Source organism: Pimephales promelas, chromosome 16, assembly GCF_988280905.1.
Source record: "Pimephales promelas chromosome 16, fPimPro1.hap1.1, whole genome shotgun sequence".
In the NCBI taxonomy this organism is placed as follows: Eukaryota; Metazoa; Chordata; class Actinopteri; order Cypriniformes; family Leuciscidae; genus Pimephales; species Pimephales promelas.
The window spans coordinates 2,841,459-2,860,986 of record NC_142784.1 but is presented as its reverse complement, the minus strand read 5'-3'; the positions used below and the strand labels follow the sequence as shown (position 1 = coordinate 2,860,986).

General features: G+C 40.9%; 1 protein-coding gene across 1 annotated transcript in view; it reads right to left on the bottom strand.

Annotated features, from left to right (window-relative positions):
* The window catches only part of axl (AXL receptor tyrosine kinase), a 60,268-nt gene that overhangs the window by 5,241 nt on the left and 35,499 nt on the right, over positions 1–19,528 (bottom strand). Inside the window, exons 8-18 of the mRNA XM_089120880.1 lie at positions 17,730–17,869; positions 15,157–15,301; positions 15,052–15,069; positions 13,132–13,261; positions 10,796–10,887; positions 6,810–6,905; positions 6,649–6,726; positions 6,468–6,560; positions 3,480–3,601; positions 2,749–2,858; positions 2,495–2,654 (exon numbers count right to left, since the gene is read on the bottom strand). Of these exons, the coding sequence (XP_088977006.1) occupies positions 2,495–2,654; positions 2,749–2,858; positions 3,480–3,601; positions 6,468–6,560; positions 6,649–6,726; positions 6,810–6,905; positions 10,796–10,887; positions 13,132–13,261; positions 15,052–15,069; positions 15,157–15,301; positions 17,730–17,869 (1,184 nt within the window). The remainder of the gene's footprint in view (positions 1–2,494; positions 2,655–2,748; positions 2,859–3,479; positions 3,602–6,467; positions 6,561–6,648; positions 6,727–6,809; positions 6,906–10,795; positions 10,888–13,131; positions 13,262–15,051; positions 15,070–15,156; positions 15,302–17,729; positions 17,870–19,528) is intronic.

Below are 19,528 nucleotides of genomic sequence, written 5' to 3'. Positions count from 1 at the left end.
GATCTAGCATCTATGTGCGAGACCCATTCTGGTAAATGTCGACATGCTTAACAAAAACACCTATTGCTTGGAAATATTGACAGTTCTTTGGTCATAATGATAACGTAAAATAAGACGATTAAAGAGACAAGACAAAGGCTCACTGACATACTTTAAAATATATTTCAGCATTTTGTTAATCGACATCCTACTAACGTTACCCCTTAACTTAACCCAATCCGATCGCGGCTCTCCCGGTATTAGTGTTATTCCACAAGATTTATGGATAAGCTGTTTGATTTATAATTATTAAGATTATTTTCACATACCCTGTGGTGTATGAACACAGCTGTTCCTCAGTTTGTGTTTCCCATTTGAACGGTCAGCGTATGAGGCGCTGCTGCTTGCGCTGGGACTATAACGTTAGGCTTTAACTTCAATTTTTAAGAAATTATTCTCTAATCGGTTGCATATAATGTCGTGAATATATCCCTCAAATGCATACTGTAGTCCCTTTTGTCTTGCTCTCTCAGATATTTCACTTGTTCGCCGAAAATTACTAATTATCTCATTGAAATGTCTGACACCGGGTGCATCCACACTATAATAGATGGGCCAGCCGCGAAAGCTTGACAGCCGTAGCAACAGTAACTAGGGAGGGCGGGGCTTAGCGACGGGTCAATTGTGTGTATTGCTCTTGTCTAGTGTGAGCTAGTTCTGCAGAGTGAAACACTGCGCACATCACTGTTGTTCTCGGATCTGCTTTCTCTGTAATAATAGCATATTGGCGAAACAGATTTGTCGTGGTTTTTTTTGTCTGATCATTTTTTTGTATTTTTTAGGGATTTGATGTTACTGACTTATATTTATGGAATAGCTATGCTTATATACCCATATAATCTGTAAGCTAATAAGGTTAAGTGAGTTCAGCTTGCTGTCCGCAGTGGAGGAAGCAAGATGCCTAACGCCGCCTTCACACTGGCAGTTGAAATCAGCTCCGTAATACGCAATACGTTCCCAACGGACGTCGTACTACACAGTGAAAAGCGTCGGACGCGGGTAGAACAAAAATGGCGGAGAGATTAAAGTTTGAGTCTGTCAGTTCTGTATGATCTCTCTGATGAGGGTTATGCTGCGTGAGGAAAGTTGCTCAGGACGTTGACATGTCAGGTCGGCTAAAATATGTGATATAGTGGTCAATAGTTCAATGTCTACCTTCAATTTAATTGTATTAACTGCCCTTATAAACGTTAGAAAGTCATGAAAATAAAAAATGACATCACAACTTATCGTTATAAAATCATTATTTGTGTTATTAAAAGTTAATAATTCAGGTTTGTTTATCAGTACCATAGCAACGCTCAACTTCCGCTGGAATTGTCAGATAGGAACCGTCCGTAGCTTTTCGCACGAGTTCAAATTTTTGAACGCATCCGGATGACCAACGGACACGATTTTCTTCGCACCGCACTCGGTCGGACCCGTTTCGGACCCATTCGCATGGGTTAGTTCACCCAAAAATAAAAATTCTGTCAGTATTTACTCACCCTCATGTTGTTCCAACCCCGTAAGACCTTCGTTCATCTTCAGAACACAAATTAAGATATTTAAGATATTAAGATCGCTCCTGCATACAGTCCTTAGGCTTCTTGAGGGACTGGCTCTTGCTGTCCTCGAAAAGTCATTAAAGACATCGTTAAAATAGTCCAAGTGACTACAGGGGCTCAATCTTAAGTTTATCAAACGACGAGAACACTTTTGTGCGCAAAAAAACAACAAAAATAACGACTTTATTTCAACTATTCGTTTATTTCTCCCTCTGCGCGAGTCAGTTTACTAGTTTAATAGCGTAAGCTTCTGTTATTGTACGTCACACGCGTCACACACACATGACCAGCGTCGGCCAATAGTGAGCCTACGTGTGACGTAGCTCTACGCAATCACACTACGTTAACTGACTACAGGCTCATGGAGAAGGAAGTGAATAGTTGAAATAAAGTCGTTATTTTTGTTGTTTTTTTGCGCACAAAAGTGTTCTCGTCGCTTGATAAACTTAAGATTGAGCCCCTGTAGTCACTTGGACTATTTTAACGATGTCTTTAATTTTTTTTTCGAGGACAGCAAGAGCCAGTCCCTCAAGAAGCCCATGGACTGTATGCAGGAGCGATCTTAATATCTTAAATATCTTAATTTGTGTTCCGAAGATGAACGAAGGTCTTACGGGGTTGAAACAACATGAGGGTGAGTAAATACTGACAGAATTTTCATTTTTGGGTGAACTAACCCTTTAATTCCAAAGTGTGTTCACATAGCAAGTGCCAAAAAGTTTTGCAACACTCCGCTGAAGCAAACAATTCGTACAAAAAACAAAAGGTCAAATTTTTCTGTCAAAAATGACTAGACAAAAACTCTGGCTTGGGATGTGAAATCTATTGAAATGTGTTTTTAAATGCGAAGCACTTATCCTAGAGTTGGTTCAGCTTCCGCCTCGTTTATCAAATGGACGATGTCTTACCACATCACTCTTAGTGGTATAGACTCTGTCTGCCAGACTCTCAATGGCGATCCACTTGACGGGCATCTTAGAGATGCGCCCTTGTCTGTAGTAGTCCCCATTATAGATCTTCTTAGACAAGCCAAAGTCAGCCACACACACATTCATGTTCTCATTTAACCTGGTTAGCAGAGAAGGGGAGGAAAAAACTCAAATCAATACTGCATGTCCATATCTGTAGTGCTGGAGGTAGAAAATGTGTTTATTTCACCCACATGCAGTTTCGAGCTGCTAGGTCTCTGTGAATGAAATGTTTGTCACTCAGGTACTCCATTCCTCTGGCGATATCCGTCATGAACTTCACCAGCATCTGAGAGGGCAGATACTACACACAGGAGAAACAAACTGCTGTAGAAACCTATGTCATCTTCCAATGTAAGATGTTGTTGTGTGTTCTTCACGTGACAGACAGGTGGCGCCAGAGACTTGCTCTGACCTCACACACGTCCATTCACAATAACAAAAATGATAGACCAGTGGGCGTTAAAAAACACTTTGCGGTACAACATGTCCCTGAGACGATGTATTGTGAGCGTGTGCCTGATGTTTGACCTTTAGAGGAACTCAATATATGAATTTCCAACTCTGACCATGAGAATGTGCCTCAAATTCACTTTCCTTCACAGTGTTTGCATTCATAAGCGATAGTGTAACCATTGAGGAAAAAAGACTTGTTTTAGTAGCGTTGGTGTATCACAGATGTGTCTGGATGTTTCAAATCTAAGCATAAAATCCCAAATATTTAACTGTTTATTTCTGAATAGTCCTCATTTACTCACAAAAAAAGGCTTCTGAACCACAGTATGAACTAAGAAAGTCACAACGGTTAGAGCAAGTAAATAATGACAGAGCTATTTTTTATTTTAAAGGGAACTGCCACTCTTTTAGATTAAGGTTTGAGCTCTCTTTTCTCCCAGTGTGTGTGTGTGTGTGTGTGTGAGCTCACCACAGGAGTGTCTCCCAGTCTGGAGTACAGCAGGTAGCTGTGTAGATCTCCATGCTTCATGTAGGGCAGAATGACAACAGGAGACGGATAGCCTTCACTCTCCACTGTCTGCAGACACACACCTATCACACAAACACATTTCTCACATTTTCAGCGTCAGTCTAACGGCTCAGTAAAGTAACAGCACACGTCTCCTCATCAAACTGCCTGACCATTCATGTCTGCAGGACAAGACGTACGTTAAACTTCTTAAAGGAGTAGTTCACTTTCAGTGTTGGGAGTAACGCATTACAAAAGTAATACATTACAGTAACATATTAGTTTTTGCTGTAACGCAGTAGTGTAAGGCATTACTAATCAATTTTCAGTAATATTTTATGTTCAGTGAGGCTTGTATTACAGTTGTATTACAGTGTATTGTCTGCTTTTACTTCTTAAAGGCAACAGACTGTGTGAAAGTTTTAAAGCAGTCTTTTAGTGCCAGTTCAGAGCGGTCGCGTCTGTAACATTGTTTTTTCCTCATAAATGCGAACACGAAAACTAAAATAAAATGAATATTTTAAGTTCTATGGAGACTGGAGAGCCAACCCTTCCTCATCCGATTTGCGCAGTGTAATTAACAGAATTACAAAAAATATATTTTGCCTCCTATTTTTTTTGTCACGCATGAATGTGTGTCTTTTCCCTAATATTAAAAATAAAACATAGACTGATATTTGTCTAATGTCTGGAGTCCTTTAAGGAAGTAGCCTAATATACGTTTCAATACATGTATTTTCTGAGAATTTTTATTTCAAGTTTTGACTGCAAATGTCATGTCCATAATGCTGGACTTCCCCAATTTTAAATAATTTATCCTCAACTAGTTTTGTGGTGTATTTTATAATGTTAACTTCAAATAATACTAATAGCCTAATTTAAAGATAAGGCAGCAGTGGATCTGGACGGTAAGGAGAATAACGCTGGAGTTGGAAGACGTGTGTCGCGATTCTGTAGGTTCGTGGATCTGAGTCGTGTGGCGAATGGCGATTTCGGTTTCATATTGCATATCGTTACAGCCCAAAAGTTAAGTTCTACTTAGTTATTTTGGTGAAAGTAACTCAAAAGTAATACATGAGTAATGTAACGCAGTACAATTCTGAGACAGTAATATTGTAAGGTAATGAATTACTTTTAAATAACAGTAACAAGTAATACCTAATCTATTACAGTTTGGAAGTAACTTGCACAACACTGTTCACTTTTTAAAAAAACTTTTGCTGATAATTTACTCACCCCATGTCATAAAGTGTAGAAAAGACACGTTTCTCAATACTTAGGTCAGTTTTTCAACCCTTCACTCAGTGATCACAACAGCAGTCTATGTGGGCTAAACTCTGGATCATTTATCATTGCTTTGGCACAAATGCATTCAATGACAACATCTTTCAAATTACATCACCTCTTTCCTCACTTAGACACAAACACCACCAAAGCCCAATCAAACAATTTGCACGTTTGCATAATCTTTCAAAACCATTAAACTTAAGTTCAAAACCTAGCATAATACTAGACAAATTCACTACATTTCTACAGTAACACCATATTAACCCTTGTGCATCCTTATGGACATTTTTGTCCTTTTCAGTTTAGTTTTTTTTTTGATCACTTTGCCTGTGTTAAAGCTAACTGCAAAAAAAAAATTGGCACAGGTGTGTATTTTTATTGGAATTTTACTATTTCACCGTAATTTTCTTAAAAATATATTTTTTGCATTAGGTACAAAAAAATACTCCCTCTCAGCACCTTTTGGACAAAAATGTCCCCATTGAAACCCATTAAAACTGCCATTTTTAATCACCGGTTCAGTTAACTATAAAATTATGCAATCTTTGTTGAGAGGCTTTAATTCTGATGGCAAGGCTTCAAAATTTTATTTTTGACTATTTTTTATCAGATGGTGCCATTTTTTTTAAGTTTGGGCAATAAATCAAAAATCGCTTTATTCTTGTTTTCTGGTTCGGCATATTATAGAGCCAACTGGATAAATTATGCAACGATATTTGTGTGGGTGTGTTGGTATGGATGTTAGTATGTGTGTTATAAAAAAATATGTGTGTGTGTGTGTGTTTGTAATACTGAGAGAGAAAAACTGCAAATTCAGATCTAATCACTGTGAGCTCCAGTGGGGTTTTGCTGACACCCAATGGGGAAAATAAGTTACTACGCCCAAAGAAACTGTTACCGAAAGCTCATTTTTTGAGATATCGTCCTCAAATTTGTAACACAACCTATTTAGATTCATGGCTTTGATTTTATTGCAGTTTTGAGTTGAACCTGATTTATAAAATATAAATTTTTTATAAATAATTTTCATAAACTTATACCTATATAACTTTTTTTTTTGGATTTACGTATTATTATTTTTTTACTTCAGCGATAATCTGCAAAGAGTCTTCTTTAAAATGATACCAAACTTAAGTCTGTGCTCCGAAGCGTCACATTTTTATGACATGGACATTTTTGTCCTCTATGTACCTATGTGTAACTTTTAATTGATGCACAAGGGTTAAAATTTATTCTAAGTCTAAACAATCAAATACTATCAAAGCAATTAGGTGTATCTGAACATCTACACAATTTAATTAACACAATTTCAATTTAATTACAAATGGGGAAAACTCTTGAAACATTTTGTACTGTGGTGTAAACATGGACTATGTAACAAACCGCAGTCAAGTATGAGCAGTAGCGTGTCATTCTGGTTTTGTAAAGACATTTTACCAAAGAAAACGTTTTGAGGTTTTGAATGTGAAATGAATTGCTATTAATAAGTTGAAAGTTGGTTAGGAGAATTGTGTGAAGAGATTTGAGGTACTGTCTATAAGCGATTATAAACCATCTCCTGTTACTGTATTTGGTGACATGGAGGGGAAAAGAGCAAACCGTTCGTGTAGGTTTATGTCAGGAGATGGTTTAGTGTTTTACTGAAAGTGTGACCCCACTCACCTAGAAGCCGCATGACATTCTGATGGTCGAACTCCTTCATGCACGCCGCTTCTCTCAGGAAATCTTCCATTTCTGTGCGAGTGCAGATAGCAACTGAGCAAAACACAGCGGGACGATGACGTTAGTCGGACGGAAATGATTGCAGGTGTTTTCAGAGATGCTGTCGGTGTTATTGACTCACTTTTCATGGTCTTCACTGCCACTTTGAGCACAGAGTCCTCCTGAGTGAGTGAACCCTCCATAACAGAGCCGAACTCACCTACACACACACACAGAAGTCTTTATCTGATCTGATCGGACAATACAGATCACAGATCCGTACAGCAGTCATGTAGCGCTCACCTTCCCCGAGTGTTTTTCCCAGCGTTAGCTTATGTCTGTCCACCATCACGTCCTGTAACTTTTGTTTGAGCTCATCGCTGATCCCCAGAGAGTTTACTGAGAAAACAACGAGCCACCTGAGAGATTAGCATCAGTTTCAAAGCCTCTTTGAGAGTGTTTTCAACATCATGCCATTCAATATTCTTTAGAGAGAATATTGTCTTTGACAATAACAGTTTCTCTTTGTATTGTAATACAATCACCAAGTGACACACTATCAACCGAAGTGAGTTAAAGGTGATATCTGCTGGCACTAAATGCATGATAATTGTCAACTTCAGACTGTATTTCAAGTGGTTCGGAAGAATTGTCGAGACAAATAGATGTACTATGTTTTATTTCTGATGACAATGTGAGGTATGTTTAAAATGATTGAAAGTTAAATGTCTTGTAGGAAAATGATAAATGTCACTAACAGAGAATTTAAGGTATTACATAAAAATAACATTCGAATTATAATAATGAACAAAATAACAATAATGGTACAATATATTCTGGTGGTCCGAGATCCAAAAGTGGATTAAGACGTGATTAATGATACAATGAAGCAAATGGAAATGGTATGGAGCCCCTAAAGGGACAAGGAGAAGAAAACAAAATGAGATGGAGGAAAAAATATGTCAATGCGTTAGCGTTCTCTCACAAATGTTTGGCATTTTGTGAGTTCGTGAATCCCTAAAATGACTTGAACTGTTCGGTTCTGTTATTTCGGGTTTTATAAACTGTGGTTGTCGCTCTGTCAATATTTAGGGAGCATTTTTGCCTTTTTCATATTATCTCAAGTGTGATTAAAGTAAAGGACGAAGGATGAAGGACTCAACACAAAAACAAGCACAGAGGAACTAGCTGAACTATGAACTCCAACTGAAGAATGCGATTTGCGATAGAGCGAGAGAAACTGCATTTAGCAGAAGTGTGTGCGCGGCCAAAGAGAAGTCTAAAAGAACCCTATGATGTTGCAAGATTGCTTTGCTCTACAAATGAACCCCGAATGGAAATCAGGATAGAAAACGAGCAAAAACAAAATGTTATGGAGCTTGTCCAGATGACATAAACCCTCCACCCTTTACTACAGCTCAAAACAAGCTCACACTCATATGAACACCACCATGACCGTCCTCTCACTATCTCACAACACATGACGTCAGGCTTCCCTGGAAATCTCTGGATCAGATACCGGACCTTGAGATAATGCAGATGTTTCAACTCTAGAGCAACACTCAGCTTTTGTTTCAGTGATTTAGCTCATGACAGCACTGAGATATGCATGTGAGTTATAGCCAATCTTTGTAAATAATGGAACACATCCCATTTACTTTCAACTCATTCCCAGGACACGGGTAAGGTGAAAAATGTATTAAAGTTGTAGTTGCCAGCGCACAAATATTCAAATGCGCAATCATGCATACCTATCGAATGAACGCTATCAGCGTTCTCACGGGTTCACGTTTTTTAAAGTTTGCGTAGAGAGAACTAAAGAGTTTTCTGTTAGAGCGGTGTCGTGTTAGCGGCCACTAAGTTAATAACTAATGATCGGTGCAACGGAAGAAAATCAACCAAAACTAACTTTAACTGGAAAATAACTTTATTTTAGAGCTGCCATAAAGCCAAAACAGTCTGTTACTTTAATTTATTATTTACCTATTATCACTGTAAAGCCGCTTTGGAACAATCCACATTGTTAAGGGCACTATATAAATCAACATAGTTTGTTCATTCCTGTCATATTTTGTTCATTCCAAACATTCCTTTCTGAAAATGTAGTCCAAACCCCATCCGCATCCCTATCCCTACCCCCAACCCTATCCCTACCCCATCCGTATCCCTACCCCATCTCCATCCCTATCCCTACCCCCATCCGCATCTGTATCCCCATCCCTATACCTATTCCCATCCCTGCCCCCACCCCACCCCATCCCCATCCCTACCCCAACCCTATCCCTACCCCATCCGTATCCCTACCCCATCTCCATCCCTATCCCTACCCCCATCCGCATCCGTATCCCCATCCCTATACCTATTCCCATTCCCATCCCTGCCCCATCCATATCCCTACCCCACCCCCATCCCTACCCCCACCCCTTTCCCATCCCTACCCACAACCCTATCCCAATCCCTACCCCCACCCCATCCCTACCCGCATCCCTACCCCATCTGTATTCCCATCCCTATACCTAACCCCATTCCCATCCCTGCCCCCATAACTATCCCAATCCTTACCCCCACCCCATCCCTACCCCCATCCGCATCCCTTACATCCCACCCCATCCCTGCCCCCATCCCTATGCCTATCGCCATCCCTATCCCCATCCGCATCCGTATCCCTACCCCCAACCCTATCCCTACCCCCATCTCCATCCCTATCCCCATCCCTATCCCCATCTCTACCCCATCCCTATCCCTACCCCCATCCGCATCCGTATCCCCATCCCTATACCTATCCCCATTCCCACCCCTTTCCCATCCCTATCCCCATCCCCATCTCTACCCCATCCCTATCCCTACCCCCATCCGTATCCTCATCTCTATACCTATCCCCATTCCCATCCCTGCCCCCATCCCTATCCATATCCCTACCCCCACCCCTATCCCTATCCCCACCCCTTTCCCATCCCTACCCACAACCCTATCCCCATCCCTACCCCATCCCATCCCTATCCCAAACCCTACCCCATCCCTACCCCCACCCGCATCCCTACCCCATCCGTATTCCCATCCCTATACCTATCCCCATTCCCATCCCTCCCCCTATCCCTACCCCCATCCCCATCCCTACCCCTAACCCCAATCCTACTCACAACTTAAAATCAGAGGGAAATGATGGTGAATAACACTGATGTAGAAGCACTTAACTCTGGTTGTCAGCCGAAACTTGACATAAACTGTAAACTTTTCCCTCAAATCTGATTGATTGGAATGTTGTTGCAGGATCAACAAAGATGTCGATCCAGGAATATGTTGCACTTGGTGAAGTCAGGATCTTCATGTGTGCACGTACAACTACTGAGTCTTTGGGAGTTTTAGACCATCAAAGTGAGGACAAAGAGAGTAAATTGTGACATTATGTCCGGTCCTCTCTTTCTGAGACCCCTTTAAATACCTGTTTGAGGGTCAAGACTTGGTTGTAGGGATAAGGTTATAATTAGGTGAAGGGTAGGTGTAGACACGTAGGGTTAGGTAAGGAGAGGTTGTCCTCACAAAGATAGATGTACAAGAATGTGTGTGTTGGGTTCTGTCAGGTTTAAAAGCCAACACCCATTTATCATGTTTCTATATTATTATGAAAATGTTTTTCTTCATCTGTTGGTCTCTAGGTTCACTTCTCCCTCTTTCTATCCAGTTTGGTTGCTCCTGCATGCTGAGGCACGTCAGTGTCAAACTGTCCCTGTCAGTAATAGATCCAGCAGTTTGAGGGTGAAATGTGATGCCAGGTTATGAGTGCATGCTTATTTCCTTCAAACCTCTGCCAAACAACAATGAACACATCTCAAGTTTTCTCAGAAGCGAGGTTGGCTAATATTCCCTCATGAAGTACTCTTGAGACCATTAACTTACAAATGTTCTTCACATCATCATGAAATTATGCATTTTATGACAGTAAGTTTCCTGAGAGAAATAGCACTGCTTACAAGACAGCAAAAGAATAGAGTTACAGTTCGTTTTAATCTTCAGTCTGTGCAAATCAGTCTGTAAAAAGTCTTTTCTTTGTAAACGCGACAATGGTAGGATACAAAATTTTACAGTGTAAAAGTAAAAGGGAGATTTTCAAACCTACAATTTAACCAGCAGTGCAAGTTTGCCCATCTACGACGTGGAGCTGAAGCCAATCTAAGACTTTCATTGATCCATTGTTGACCAGGTATTCCTGTTCTAGTTACAGCTTCATGTGCCAGTAGAGACTCAGAATCAGACCGTTTCATGTACGGCTAGAGAAAAAGCAAACTCACGTGTAGCTTCTGTCGTGCGTCGGCTGTACGTGCGACGAGCTCGGTATCGAACCACGAGTTCACCGCTCTCCATCATGGGTTCAAATGCCTCACTGTACAACAAACACACAAGTACATCTTTCACATGAAACAGAACTCAGGTATTACACATGTTTTCCTCAATTAATTTGACTAAAAAGAATGATGCCTGACCCCATGTAATCAAGATTATGTCCTATATAAGGTTATGAGTGGTTTTCCAGCATCTCAGGCCATTGGCAGAGAAACACTCTGGACAGATGACCAGTCCATCATAGTGCTAATACACACACTTACAGCCTCTGACAATTAATGTCTCCAATTCCCCAGTGCTGCAATGTAGGATTACTATTATGCCCTTTTACAAAGTCTTTTGGGCTCTACTAAAACAGGTTTCAAACTTCAATGTAAAAAAAAAAAAGATTATTCTCCTCATATTCTCCATTGTTGCAGCCCCTCTCTTCCCAGTCTTTCAGTAACGCTTTGTTTAGTTCCTGCCTCGATGAAGCCCCTCCTTCTGTAAATCACACTGCGCTTTGATTGGTCGGCTGGATCAGTGTGTTGTGATTGGTCAGTGTGTTTGGGAAATGTCCCGCCCCTTACCATAACCACCAGTTTTAACACAACACTAACTAACTCATCAGGCCCCGCCCCTTTATTCTGAGTATGGATTATTATAATGAGGAATATTGTGACGTGTTCGCCGGAAGAAACTCAAGACTACAATGGAGTTCAGAAACACTGGCATTGATGTAGAGAATAAGTGGCTGTTTGCACGACACCGCTTTCAACTAAAATAAAAAAAACTTTATATGCATTTTGGCCGTTCATTTACAGAACAACAATGTTTTGGGGGATGAAAATAAAAACTTTTGAAAACGAGATTTAAAGTGCAAAAACGTTATTGTCTCGGTGTAAACCGCAAAAACGCAAATTTGTTAAAACGGTGGCGTCATGCAAACAGCACCAATATGTGAACATGTTGAACAGCAATATTAGATAAAAGTCCCCCTGTGGTGAAAATCCAGCTTTTAATGTTGTTTATATGTCTATGTGTTTTTAATATGCTTTAAACCATGTGTAAAACCAAACTTCATAAAACTGCAGTGAACAACAAAAACAGGGTTCGAAATCGCTGGTGTTTCTGATTTCACACACTACCTTGTGACCAATCAGATCAATGTGTGATCGTCAACCAGCAGATCTCTGAGCTGAGTGAGTGAGTGGAGGCGGGGCTCATTTGCATATTCATAGAACTGCGCATACTAAATGAGGCAATGGTGTCGAGTTACATTCAAGATATTTTAAAGCATGGGAAAAAACTTTTAAATCTGTAATTTTGGTGATCAGAGATGAGTTTTAAAGGGTTAGTTCACCCAAAAATTAAAAATCTGTCAGTATTTACTCACCCTCATGTTGTTTCAACCCCGTAAGACCTTCGTTCATCTTCGGAACACAAATTAAGATATTTAAGATATATAGATCACTCCTGCATACTAGTCCATAGGCTTCTTGAGGAATTAAAACTTGCCGGCCTCGAAAAGTCATTAAAGACATCGTTAAAATAGTCCAAGTGACTACAGTGGCTCAATCTAAACTTTATCAAACGACGAGAACACTTTTTGTGCGCAAAAACAAACAAAAATAACGACTTTATTTCAACTATTCACTTCCTTCTCCATGAGCCTGTAAGTCAGTTAACGTAGTGTGATTGCGTAGAGCTACGTCACACGTAGGCTCACTATTGGCCGACGCTGGTCATGTGTGTGATGCGTGTGACGTACAATAACAGAAGCTTACGCTATTAAACTAGTAACCTGACTCGCGCAGAGGGAGAAATAAACCAATAGTTGAAATAAAGTCGTTATTTTTTTTGTTTTTTTGCGCACAAAAGTGTTCTCGTCATTTGATAAAGTTAAGATTGAGCCCCTGTAGTCACTTGGACTATTTTAACGATGTCTTTAATGACTTTTTGAGGCCGGCAAGTTTCAATTCCTCAAGAACCCTATGGACTAGCATGCAGGAGTGATCCAGCTCTCAGATTTCATCAAAAATGTCTTAAATTGTGTTCCGAAGATGAACGAAGGTCTTACGGGGTTGAACAACATGAGGGTGAGTAAATACTTGACTACAGAGGGACTTTAACAAAAAAAAAAAGCATAATACCCTTTAAATCAGCCTTTAATCAGTCATTTTTCAGTTATGTTTAATAGTAGCATTGACATCTTTGCTGTCAGAATCCTGAAAAGAAAATAAAGCACAGAAAATGTGTGTGGCCACTGAATGGCAAAGACAGTAAAAGCCTCATCAGCACCCACCCGAAGCGCGTCTCCTTCCGCCGCAGCCTGGTCATGTACACAGCCAAGAGCACGGCTAGAGCGACAGCGACGGCGATGGCCATCACCACGTACCACCAGTGCCAGGAGAACGCCGGAGGACCCGAGAGGCCTGATGCAAAAAGACAATCATGTCCATTTAAACTTGATTATAAAGAGTATGAACATGCAAGCACTGATGTGTATGTATATGTTTCAAAACCTAGCAAACTGCCTATGAAGAAATGGTGAGTGGAGCTTTTCCTTTTCCATCTCTACAAAGCTACGAATGGTCCAACTCAAGTCCTCCCGTTAGAGAAATTAACTGTCATATATATGATGATCAGTGTTGGCAACTTAGCCACTTCGTCACTAGATTAGTAAATTTCCCAAAAGGCAACTAGCAACAATTCTAGTGACTTTTTGGCCTGCTGGTAAACATAGTCAACGACTACTGCGTATCATCCTCTTTGCCATTGTCTGACAGAAAATAGGTACATCAGAACAGCTTTATTGGATGATCCAACCCGATCTCACGACCAAGTCGTACGAATTCGACGAATGATTAAAAAGTGGCTAATTCGTAACAATTCATACGACCTCACTCGTACGAATTAATACGATTTTGCTAAATCGTACATATTTTACGAATTGGCCAATTCGTATGAATTCGTACGAATGACCTACCCCTTACCCCGCCCCTAAACCTAACCATCACGTGGGTTTAGACAAATCGTACGAATTAGTACGAGTGAGGTCGTACGAATTAGCCACTTTTTAATCATGCGTCGAATTCGTACGAATTGGTCGTGAGATAGTGTTGGATGATCCACTATATATTTTATTAAAATATAGCATGTGGATTAGGAGAGAAACCGGATGTAAAGATCCGACAGTTGGCAAAATACGTAGAACACTGTCACTGATAGTGATTGATTTACTGTAGATCACGCAAATCGCCTTGAGTTGTCCTCCTCAGAGTGCGACGACTTCTCATGGTCAGTCATTTCCTACAATCCAATTCCGACAAAATCAAAAAACCTCTAAACATACTGTAAGCTTCAAATATGAATGCACTGAGATCACTCTTTCTACAGCTCTTCTACCCGGATGATAGGGAATTTAGCCTGACATCATTCTTCTTCCTGAGAAATCCAAGTAACGAAACTTGCTTTCTGTTCCTGATGCATTCATGAACTCAAGATTAAGATCATGAAGATAAAGCACTGCTGGCTGGATTCCCTGTAGTTTCTATAAATCAAAATGCAGAAGTTCTTACCAGTTCAGAAAAATCATTGGCACTGCTGCATTGGCAACCGGCTCTGAATATAAATTCATTCATGTATTACCATCTCTCCTCTTGTTGCACACTTAGCAAATGGTTAGACAGATTTTAAACAGGTCTGAAATCTGCTGTAGTGTGAGCGACTAGTTATTAGAAGAGCGTATACTGCATAGTGTGTGTGTGTGTGTGTCTGGGGGTGGATGTGTGTTTTGGTTGAATTAGCTCATTAAATGACCTCAGTGCAAGATGTCCATATTTGCAGCAGGGTGTTTTCTCCTAGAAGTCTCTGTTTCTCTTTAAACACGCCTCCCACTCACATCTGAAATACTTTCCTTTCGTTTCTGTTCCTTTCTTTCCTTAATTTGTCTTTTTCTTCCTCTTTTTCTGAGACAGCAACAGCAAACGGAAAACATTTCAAGAAGGGCACTAAATAAGGGAAGTTAACGGAAAAGTCCACTTCCATATCTTGAGTGAGTTCGGATTTCTTGAGGCACCAAATCACAAGTACAGCATGTCTGAAATCACTTTAACATCTTGATTAGCGCACACAAATGTAAAAAGGTTTCTTTCAGGGTTAGGTTACGGTAGAACAAATTAATTAGACTAAAAGTCAACTCTCGCATGTGTACGTCACTCACCTCTGGATTGCCCGGTTTCTGCAAAAGAGAAGAGACCATTAACATTGAGTGGAGATTTGACCAGCGTGAGATGTATTTTAGATGATCATCTGTCAGCTTTCATACCTGCATGAAAGAGCGTGATGGTTTGGAGGGGCGTCCAGGGTCCCTGTCCTGCGCCGGTGTACGCACACACTCTGAAGGAAACATTGGACAGGGGCGCTGAGAGATTGACAAGCAGCTCTGTGTCCAAACCCGTGTCCACCAGAACCTGCCAGAGGAGAGGTATGCAGGCGAATCAGTGATATACAACAACTGAACCCTGCGTGCGGCGTGTGCTTCATGCTGGGACCTGAGCTCTAACCAGCATAAACCAGCCTGGACCAACAGGTGAAATCTGATGCTTTAGGCCGTGTGTCCACCAAAGCCGACGCTCTGCTGAAGACGCCGTGCTTTGGGCGCTTGAGAGCGTTTTTTCCGTTGAGACGTTTCGTTGCTATGATACAGAATATCCGCAGCAGTTTGAATGTTGTGACAGTTGGTCAGTGTGGTATTAGTCCCGCCCCTCCTCCACTGTGATTGGACGGCTGGGTAAAAAGTGACAGTGATGAGCGCTGCGTTTTATCCAAAGTTGAACATTTTTCAACTGCCAGCGACCAGTAAAAAACGCCGGGCGCTTCAGCGTGAAAAAAACGCTCAGCGCCTCGTTACGCTCATGGCGTTTAAAAAACGCGGCGCTCCCATTGAAAACAATTGAAAACATACGCCAGGCGCGTGGAAAAACGCTTTGGTGGACACACGGCCTACCTGGCGTATGTTATAAAACTGTTTTCAATTAGAGCGCCGCGTTTTTTAAACGCCATGAGCGTAAAGGCCGATTTATACTTCTGCGTGACGCCGCCTTCACACTGGCAGTTGAAATCAGCTCCGATGCGGCTGCGAAACGACCGGAAGTCATTCATTTCTTATGGAGATTCGCAGACCGCATGCGAATGGGTCCGAAACGGGTCCGACCGAGTGCGGTGCGAAGAAAATCGTGTCCGTTTGTCATCCGGATGCGTTCAAAAATTTGAACTCGTGCGAAAAGCTACGAACGGTTCCTATCCGACAATTCCAGCGGAAGTTGAGCGTTGCTATGGTACTGATAAACAAACCTGAATTATTAACTTTTAATAAAATAAATTATGATTTTATAACGATAAGTTGTCATGTCATTTTTTATTTTCATGACTTTCTAACGTTTATAAGGGCAGTTAACACTATTGACCACTATATCACATATTTTAGCCGACCTGACATGTCAACGTATCATCAGAGAGATCATACAGAACTGACAGAATCAAACTTTAATAATAATTAAAAAAAAAAACAGAATCAAACTTTAATCTCTCTCTCTGCCATTTTTGTTCTACCCGTGTCCGACGCTTTTCACTGTGTAGTACGACGTCCGTTGGGAACGTATTGCGTATTACGGAGCTGATTTCAACTGCCAGTGCGAAGGCGGCGTAAGGTGCGCGCAGTAGGTATGGCGTAGCATACGCACAGACGCGTACCATACCGCATACCCTTCGCCGTAGCCTGACGCGCACCTCCTCGAAAATGTAACTACACGTCGCGACGACTCGGACCGCAAGATCTGCGATTGGTCGGCTTGGTAGCATCGCATTTCCTCCTACGCATTTCCGCACGTACGTACCACCTGTCACTTTTTACCCAGCTGTCCAATCACAGTAGAAGAGGGGCGGGGCTAAACCACACTGACCAACTGTCACAACATTCTTTTATGTACAACGACATCAACCGGCAGAGCTAACCCAACAACATGAATGAAAAATTAATTTTTGGTATGAAACAAATGATCTGCGAAATCAGTTTCAAGTAAACTGTGCTGCGGATATTCTGTATCATAGCAACGACACGTCTCAACGGAAAAAACGCTCTCAAGCGCCCAAAGCAGAGCGGCTAACGTTTTCAGCGCTTTGGTGGACATACGGCCTTATGCTGGATTTTCAGCAAGGCAAATGAGATGTTCGAGTCAACATGAAACACTGATTCCTGTAAACTGATGGATGGACACAGCTATTCATGGAACGAATTTGATTTCATGTTTGAAGTCAAGTCGTATTGGTCATTTTTCATTCAAAATCCCAGGGAATAACATTTTTACTGGAAAAAATCCCTTTCCTTCCTCAGTGTTACAAAAAACACTCCATGATAGTATACCATATGGTACTTAATGATACCATATTCATATATCAAGGTATTACATGTCCACAACAAATGGTAATTAACTAGGTAAGAAATGGTAATTAATGGTAAGAAACGCCTATCAGCGTTCATCCTCCCGTCCCGAGAGCAGTTTCACCTAATATCACCGACCCGTCGACAGCTTTCCCGCTAGTGGGCGTGGTTTCAGCGCAGCCAGTGGACACGCCCCCAGCGTTTGAGAACAGAGATAACTGCTCATATTTTCGTGATTTCGATAGCTTATTTTATGTACTTGCCGCCTTTTTTTATCATTCAAATTTGGCTGGGTGGCTAATATCACATTTTTCTGTGGTGTGACAAACTCAGAACACATACTTAATTTTGACTTTACAGGGACTTTAAAACAAAGAGAATATACAGTTTGTACAGTATAAAACTACGGTAGAGTTCCTATTAAACATAAAATTCAGTGTGTGTGTGTTTGCGGTTACCTGTTCCACACTCGGCGCGCTGTACTCCACCATGTATCCCTGCAGTCGGCCGTTGATCCGTCCAGACGGTTCGGCCCATCTCAGGAACACTTCTGTTCCGTTCACCACAACCGTCACATTGTCTGGCGCCGAATCCGGAACTAAAACAAAGAAAACAACTAACATGATCCAAACTGTGTGACAGCAACAGAAGCAACATCTCCACTCTCGTTGCTGTGGATAAGATGCCCTCATTTCTCAGAGACTCATGCTCTTATTTCATTTATTTATCTATTGTGTAGTACATTTAGATATGATCCTGAGCAAACACAAGTAGTGAATGGGTCCGCCGAATCTTTTTTGTTTATTATTTGTTTTGAAGCCATTCTCTGTGCCTTTCCGAATATGGTGTTTGGCTAGGGGGTCATCTCTACAACATATGAGAGATATAGCTTCACTTGAGGGTTCAAAATCTTTCAAAGACACTAATAACAAATATATATATATATATATATATATATATATAAAGATACTAATAACAAATCACGAATCTCAATATAACTTGTTTCTGAACCCTCGAGTGCTCTTTCCGTCGCTCAAAAATTACCTGATTTTTTAATTTTATTTTTTCAACGAAATGATTTTTTTCAATGAAATTTTATGGTACTAAATTATATTTACTCTGTGTTTATCCATTTATTCACTTTTTGAGCACGTGAATCTTCACTGCTTTAGAGCACAGACTGAAGTTTGATCTCTTTTCAAACACACTTTTGACACTTGCTAAAGTGAAAATGCACTAAAATGATTGATTTGATTTGATTTTGTCCATCGCCGCTACACTCAACAGCAGATTTAATGGCATGATCTCTTGATATGTTTACTCATTATTATTACAATGCAAAATAACTACATTTCCAAGATGAAAACTGCTTGACGCCACCGCCTTGTGATGTGGTCATGCAACAACAATGTGAAACACTGCACAAGGCCTAGTGTTGCACTGTTTAATCTCATTTTTATGAATAGATAGTATAAGCGTTCTCTGCGGTATTCGGCAAGATTGTATTACAGTCTGAACATATTTCCACTTGATATATTCTGCAAAAGCGTAGCAAAGTTAGTTTTCTCTCGATTTCTTTGTTGAACTCATTGCACTGCAGCCGTCTCTGTTTCTAATGCAGAAATAACAACACACACTGGCAACGGCCGCAGTAATGGGCTGGAAATAGCTCTGTGTGCGTGTGTGTGTGTGCCAACATCCACAAAACAGTTTCTTAGCATATTTTTTCTTCATTTCAGGTATGATAGACAGCGTATTCATCCTCTGAATCCTCGTCCCTGCGCCGGAGACGTTGAGGAACATGCAGATGATGTTATCAGGAGGGGTTTCACGTCTGATTGTTTCCACATGTGTCTCTGGCTCATGGCTGTGAAAACACACTTTCGTCAAAAGCGCTCTGCCTTCGTCTCCCATTTCTACAGCCGAACCTTCTTCGAATTCCTCTTTTACGTGTCCAGTACGATCAGGCAGACGGTTTAAAGAAACCACGATAAATACGGGGACCGATTGATCCTACTCTATTCATCGGCCATGTTTTACCAGTAAACCTCAGTCAGTATTTTGATCGAGTGTTTCTTTGAGCACATGTGCTGCATTACAAGGCCTGAACCTCAGTCCTTAAAGCAATTAGTCACAAATTGCGTTGTTTACTGTTTGCGGTTGCACACGGTGTAAAATGTGCTTTCAGAAAGGTTTTCTTTGACTGTTCTCTCATGCAGACAGGGCTTTGTTTATCGTAAAAACTCAGTTGCCAATT